General features: G+C 46.2%; 1 protein-coding gene across 1 annotated transcript; it reads left to right on the top strand.

Annotated features, from left to right (window-relative positions):
• Nucleotides 1–1,546: 1,546 nt before the first annotated feature.
• On the top strand, nt 1,547–7,292 carry LOC144100209 (uncharacterized). Its single transcript, XM_077633227.1, has 6 exons — nt 1,547–1,628; nt 2,455–2,561; nt 2,771–2,931; nt 3,527–3,563; nt 5,937–6,042; nt 7,128–7,292. The coding sequence occupies exons 3-6, from the start codon at nt 2,828–2,830 to the stop codon at nt 7,199–7,201; spliced, it is 321 nt and encodes a 106-aa protein (XP_077489353.1). The 5' UTR covers nt 1,547–1,628; nt 2,455–2,561; nt 2,771–2,827; the 3' UTR covers nt 7,202–7,292.
• The last annotated feature ends 253 nt before the right edge of the window (nt 7,293–7,545 follow it).

Below are 7,545 nucleotides of genomic sequence, written 5' to 3'. Positions count from 1 at the left end.
GAACCTTAATCATCATAAAAAATGTAGAGGCCATAATTTATAAACTGTGAAAGATGTTGGTAATCAGAAAGTGGACTTATGAAGTACTGGCAGTGCTTGTTTTTTGTCTACCGTATGTATCACATTTGACATAATGAAACTGAGAACTGGTAAACTCAAAAAAAAAAGAAACAGGCATCTTTGAGAGACTTCAGCTGCACTGTAACAATTGCAAAATAGTGAAGCTGCCACATTCGAAAGGATAGCTGATGGCACTCTAAATTTTTTCCTTGACTGTACTCTTGCAGGGTTACTGAAATTAGTGTCATTGTTAAGGCAGATCTAAGAAAAGTTGTTTTTATCAGAGTTGAATCGTTCCACTGAAAACTAAAGAATATTTGTCCCTTTGCTGGTAGTTTTTTTTTTTGCACTGTTTCAATTTTGCAGTTGCTGGCGTGGAATCTGAGGCAGGAATTAAGCAAGTTTAATGTGTTTCTTTATTGTACTGTGTGATTACCACTGGCATAAAAACACAGTGAAGAAGGAAAGATTTTAAAACCAGTTGTGAGAGAACTCAGAGTGCTTGTAAGGCATGTCTTGTCACATGTGTAGAAGCATATAGCATGAATGCATGCGGTCATTGCTATTCTGATTGCTTCCTGTAGGGTGATGAGCTTGCAGCTCCTTACATTCAAGAGGTCAGTGCTGTGCTGCTGCTTCGGCCTGGAACGCCGCACTGCTCCAACTTTCTTGCCAGCGTGTCCTTGTTTGTGCTTCACTACAAACTGCACGATTCACTAAATTTCTGTAGCCCCTTCTCTCCATCAAAGCATAAAAACACTGTGAAGAATGAAAGCTTTTCAAACTAGTTGTGAAAGAGCTCGTAGGTTGCTTATAAGGAATGTCTTGTCTCATGTGTAGAACCATATAGCGTAGCATATCGTTTTAAGAAAGTCTTGCTTACTTGTTTTTCAATACGCCGTGCTCCCGAAGATCACCCCCATGAGAATTGCAGCAAGCTTTACCGAGCCCCGCCACCGCGGCTAAGTGGTTAGGGCGCTCGGCTACTGATCCGGAGTTCCCGGGTTCGAACCCGACCGCGGTGGCCGCGTTTTGATGGAATCCCCCCCCCCCCCCCCCACGAGCACGTAACTCAAATGTTTTAAGAACATATCGCCTTCGAAGCAACGCTTGATAATTTCAGAATCAGTACAATGATAAACTTGGGTTAGGGTGTTCTTCAGGAAGGGGCAACATCTTAGTTGCTCTGTGAAAGGAGAAAACTGCTTTGAAAACTTTCGCTTCCATGCATTCCTACGGGTGCAAAGCCTACTTTTCACCCCCCCCCCCCCCCCCCACGTTTTTCCCCCTGTTGGTCCAGACAGCGATACAAGCGCCACCGCAGATCCTTTGCATCACAGATCGGTGTTGGTCTATATACAAATTCAACAACACAAACCCACGTGCTTGAGTTTTTTAGTATTTTGGGCTGTTAGCGGCTGAGTTGTATGTTCCTCAAAGGTGGGTTTTCTGCGCAGGACAAGGAACGCGGACTTTGTCTGCTAAGTGGTCGTCGCGTGGCCTGGTTCGAACGACAGCCTGGACCTACTCTGTTCACAGAAAGGCTCCAGGCTGGGAAGCTTCCCAAGGTGAGGACTACTCCGAAGTGTTGACTTTGGCTGCAAGGAGTGACACACACGGGGGCACTTTGCGTCTCACTTTCTATTTTCCTGTATTCGCAGTGTTTCGCTATTTCTGCATGCACGGCGCCTGCATTGGTCACTAATGCAACAGCACGCAAACATAAAGCATTCTCCGGTCCGGGTGATTTAGTTTCGGTTTCAGTCATGTTTTGGAAAAGCTTTATTTAAATGCAAAAATATAACTTTTGCGATGCTTAATTATGCGATAGGATTTTTGAGGACCGAATTTAATGTACCCATAGGATACCACACGGGGTGACCGTAAAGACAAAGGTTAACCTGAATGACAAAATAGGATGCCATTTTTACCCGGCGTTATAAAATTGCTGACATGGTGCCGTGTTGGGGAGGAGATTCGAGAAAGAAATTCACTAGAAGGTTGCGATGAAAAACTCTTAAAATAAAAAAAACCCTGGTCACGCATTGAAGTGATTGCACATTGATCGTGCATGCGATAAGTGGACAGGGGTAAGCGAAAGATCTTAAAGATTTCTTTTGTATGTCTATGGACAATCTATAGACTGTGTGAAAATGTTTTTGTAAAGACGGTGTGGCGCTCTATCTACACCGGGACACTGTGCACTGAGGGACACTGGGCACTGAGCATCAGCGGATGCTGGGGTAGAAAAGCAGGGCCCAGGTCGAAGAGGTAGACGGTGGTTGATCCGCTTCTTCTCGCTCAGTGAGATCCAGGACAGTGGTCCCTCGCTCACCATGTAATGCGATGCACGGTATACATGCAGTGAGATGCCTGTATCGTCTATCTACGCAGGCTGCAATGACGATCTCGATGTTCCCGCCATTCTGGAGGCTGCGTGCATCGGCTTTCTTGTCCTGAACTTGCCCTGTGAGCGTGGCCAACGGGCAGATTGCAGAAGGGTGAGTGTGTAAAGACCGCCACTGCGGAATCCATTTGACTGCTATACATGGCGTGGTGGTATTTTTGTGTAAGCAGGATTCATATAAGTGCCTTCGACACATCTCCGGCCAAAAACTTTAATTTACACTCAACGTTTTAAAAACAACTCTGCTTTTCCTTTAGAGGTGATTTGGAGGAGTAACTTGAGTATTTACCACTTGGAGCCCAGGTAGCAGAGGAGACCGAAGCGCTTGCCAACGCCTGCGTGTCCCGCATCTTGCCAGGCATGAGCACTGTAGTGGAAGTAGCAAGCGACATGTCCCCTGTTTCATCCTGCGCTGGCGCTCTAACAACGCTGCAGCGAACAAAGAAGGAAGAGGAGACGCCGTGGTGAGTGAGAGCAGTGCGCAGCCCGCGCTGTCTGGTGCACTCCAGTCAAGAGTCATAGTTGAGCCGTGTTTTTTTCGTGCCGGACCAAACACATATCTGCAGCACGTCTCTAAAGTGAACAGCCTCAAGTCACTTAACCAATGCAGGCAATAGAAGTCGGCAAAACAGATCCGTTACCATGGGAAAGGGATAGAAAAAACCATATGATGGGTGCGATTTTGCAAACGATGTGTGCTTCTAAATGTGACCGTATAAATCTTTGATTGTAAAGATAGAAAAAAAACTGTGCAACTGAGAGAGAGAAAGTAATTTAATGAAATGAGAGGTGGAGAGGCCGGCTTGCAGTAATGTGACGCTAAGTGTCCACGGAGGGGAGCAGGTTAGAGATCAAGTCATCAAACACAATCAGACAGCAAATCTGTCAACATGTTTAGTTTTAAGTAGGATTCTAGGCAAATTGGAAAGTTGCGTTGTATCAGCAAACAGTCCACCAATAGATCAGTACCATTGACAGTATCTAAAACAATTTGTTGCGGAGTATTTTTGAACAGTACATCACCACGCATCTTTACTGACCCTGTCTTTCCCACTGCAGGGGCTGCGACTGTCTGCCGTCAGCCTCACCTTATCAGGTACGTGGCCAACTCTGCCATACTTTGTAAATTCACTCGGGAGGGGCAGCTGTCAATACATTTCCAACTGCACTCCAACAACTCTGACAACGCCTTTGTGATGCGTAACACGTTTTCAGGAACCGGGCCTCTAAGGTTCTCTTTGTTTTCAGCAGCAACACACATATCCCCACACATATCCATACATCACTTTGTTGCACCTGGCAAGACCTTTAACACTGATGTCGATTGAAACGATCGGGGCACCTCATGATCGTTGTACATAGGTAGGGCGCGTGAATGGACGGTGGTGGTGCGCCCTAAAATCCCAAGGTGCTGAATTCGATGTGCACTAAGTGCCACCAACACCACTCAACTTGGTCAGGCGAACACGCAGTCCCGGGAGTAGCTGCACATCAACTATTCCGTAGGAGCCATACACAGTAATGAATGCAACGAGATATCATCACAAAAGGTTGCGTGCGAATTGCTATGCTTCGCTTGTGCAGTGCAAGTGGCGCACAGTTTATGACACACCATCCCTGATGCGAGCGAGGTTGTAATTAGAGCTGATCTTTGCCTCTACACATACACGAGGGCATGCCAACTGCAGCGCAACACTGCTTTCCCCTTTCTCTCTTTGCAACATTCGTCTCCTCAGCCGTAAACCTGCGCCGTTTTGGTAGTTGTGTTCCGATGCTGCCATCCTAATCACTGCGACGATGACCTCATGTGGGTGCGGCCATGAAAAGGCATTTTTACATGTACTATTGGAGCTGCCCTATCATAACGCAGCAGAAAATTTTGTGTCATCGGTACAGAATTTCTGGTGGTATTTTCGGACCTGGCCTTTTAGTCACAACAGAAATTGATACACTAACAACAGAAGTTTATTTCGTTCTTGTCACAGTGACAGATGGAGTTCTGTCAAAGAAGGCGGCTTCGTAATACTAGAAGAAAAATGCATCTGCGACCGGATGGCAAAAAGTTTGTCGTGCTTTTGGACCAGAACTGCCTTAAATTTACGACCGCGAACGCACTCCTCGCGAGCTGGTAGCTGCACTGATAGCAAGCAGGGCAGCGTGAATTGCACCGCTATCCTGTTTGGTGGAGCGATCACTTCCTTAAAACTCTTTCCGATATTCAACTTGATCTGATGCCGCAAATTTTACAAAGTCATACAATGCTTTCACATCCTCCCTATTTGCTCTACGTGGTATAGAGTGCAGGGGACCTCATCGATGAAGAGGGTGGATCGAGCAGTCTAGGGGAGGAGGAAAGTGGTTCCGTCCCTGCGCAAGCGGCCACAAAGAAGGCGACCCCCAGGCAGCCTGTCCTTGTGAAGAGGGGTGAAGCTCCTCCCGCACTGGCCTCCTGTGTTCGCGGCGGGCCTGCCAGCCTGAACTTCCTGAGGGATGCCGCCGTCTGCCACGTACGCCTGCTTCCGCGCTTACCACCTGCAGTATTACAGCAGGTCAAAGAGGCGGGTAAGCATTCAAGAGCAGTTTTGTGCAGTTTCACCACGAGTTAGCAAAACGAATCGTACCGTCAATAATCGTTCAGGAAGGCGCCGCCATCTGCCTGCAAGCCGAGCATTGGAGTCTGTTGCGCGTGCAAGAATGTTCGGTTGCCTTCCTCCTCTGTCGCAAGGCAGCGCTGCGCGGCAAAGTAGAGGGCTGCTTACCTGGGCGCTTGGTTTGTACGGTACCGTAGAACACAAAAATATTAGCCCAAAGGGATGGATCACCGGAATGAAGAAATCGCTACTTAATATGCAGCGGTAACGAAAGCGATAATCATAACAAAGGCGGCTGGCTTTTTCCACTCAGTTTCTTGGAGGTTTCTCTAAACCTGGAGCGTTGCTGTGATTTTTATTTTTAAATTGCTATCATCACATTGGTTTGCTTGCAGTTTGTCCACATCCAGAGTGGTAATTCAGGCCAGTTAGTCATTAACAACGTCCCCAAATTGCACGACCACCTCTTCCCATCTCACCGGCCTGGTCCCGCGCTTTAGCGGTTATAGCTTATCGGCATCACATTCAACGTATGAAGGGAAGGGAAATAGAACGGCACATCACTTGACTGCTGCACCACTGCACCAGTACTGGTAGGAGTTCTCCCAGCAGAGATTTATGAATGTAAAGTAGTGAATGCGATTCCGCACATACGGACCCATTATCGTTATCGGAACAACTGCCATCCGTGAAGACTGGATCTGAACACCGGAACCGAGATCAGAAACAAACTGTTAGTGCACCAAATTCACATTTTTTTCTAGCTAGGCAAATGGACCGTCATTTTTTTTCTGTTATTGGGGAGATTTTACTTCATGTAGGCCAGAACAACCCCATTTATTCGAACATAAAAAATAAGCTCGTTCCTATTCTCGCAGCGCTGCCAAGGCTGGCAAAAGGACATCTACACCATTTGCCGAGAACATGCCTTCATCGCCTGGTTGCAGTACCAGGGCAACACCCAGCCGGATACGTCACACGTTGGTAAATCATTATGATGTCATTCATTTCACAAAGTCCCTGGGCTCCCCTGCAGTATTGCCGGTGTCGCAGATATTGGTTTTCAATTTTTCTCAGTATCTTTTTGCGGGGAGAAAAGACAGCCGTTAAATATGAAGGAGCATTTAACATGAAAGAGAAAACATAGTTTGTTATCGGAGAGATGAGTGGGAAATATTTATCTAGCCTATGCGAATGAATGAATGCTTCCTGTTTGCTGTACTCATCCTGTTGTTGAGCAAGGTAATCTGGTAGTGAAGGTATGAGAAGTCGATCCAGCACAAATGCCCAGGAGCTACAGCTGAATGGCGTCACTTAATTTAGCCAGTTCATGTCATGTGCTTTCGTTTGCTTACATAATTGTCGCCGTGATGTGAAATTTTATTTCCAGTTTAATTTGTTGTGGGAAAGCCGTCAGAGGGCTTAATGAAATGCCTCACCTCATGTACAGTGGCGTGGAATAAAAATTATTAGCACAAGTGACGGATCACCGGAGTGAAGTAATCGCTTAATGCGCTGTGGTAATGATAGCGATAACGATAATGAGAGCAACTGGCTTTTTTCACTCAGTTTCTGGGAGCATTAGAAAAGTCATGGCATGCGAAGGATTCGAACTTTTCTTTTTGCGCGTCTCGGAATGGCGGTCACTATTGCATAATTATTTACATGACGCCTTACTGGGTTGATTTAGGTTGAGGAATGAAATGAGTCTCCGCCGAATGTAAAATGACCTACCACATGTAAAATGAAGCTATTGGAAATTTCCCCCGAGTAAGACTCACTACGTAGCATTGTTCCACATTGTGTCAAACATTGAGACAAAAATTTTAAATATTGAAAGTAATGGCCAATTCTTCCTTTCTTTTTGTTTTTCAATCTCTGGCGTCTGGCAGTCGATAGCAATAACCTTAATAGCGAAAAAATGCAAGCCTGATCTGCAGATACGATTGCTCTCTTTCCTGCTCAAAAATTATTTTGTCTTGAATAGCTGGGTATATGTAACGAGCGTATTTCAGTGCTTGGTATATTATGTTTCACTAACCGTGTCTCGTGCTTTCTTTTTCCTTTAGTCTCGGTGTTCAACATGGAAGCCAGACCTGGCACCCGCACCGACCTGTTTTTCTGGAAACAGCCCACCCCTTGATGTCTGGCTCGGAAAGAAGTCCAAGCGATTATGTACCGCGGCAGCTACAACACTGCCTTAGCTACAGCCCAGGGGCTCCGGCCAAGCATACGCCAGCACAACCTGTACGGACCTTGTATGTGACAAGAAGAGAAACAGGAGGGTAAAAATAAAATTTATAATGAAAAATGACGCTCCGGGCCTGGTATGTGCAGTTTCAACTGGAGACGCGCCACTTGCATTGAAGCTTTACGGTCTTTATATTCATCCTTTATCGGTCTCTTGTGGACTTTAAACTTAGAGTTAAACTTGAGTTAAAGGCGACAGCATTCCCGCGTGTTCGAGCACCCAGATGGAAGGCGCAG

The sequence above is a fragment of the Amblyomma americanum genome, chromosome 8, assembly GCF_052857255.1.
Source record: "Amblyomma americanum isolate KBUSLIRL-KWMA chromosome 8, ASM5285725v1, whole genome shotgun sequence".
NCBI classification, from domain to species: Eukaryota; Metazoa; Arthropoda; class Arachnida; order Ixodida; family Ixodidae; genus Amblyomma; species Amblyomma americanum.
This window is presented reverse-complemented; position numbering and strand designations above follow the sequence as displayed.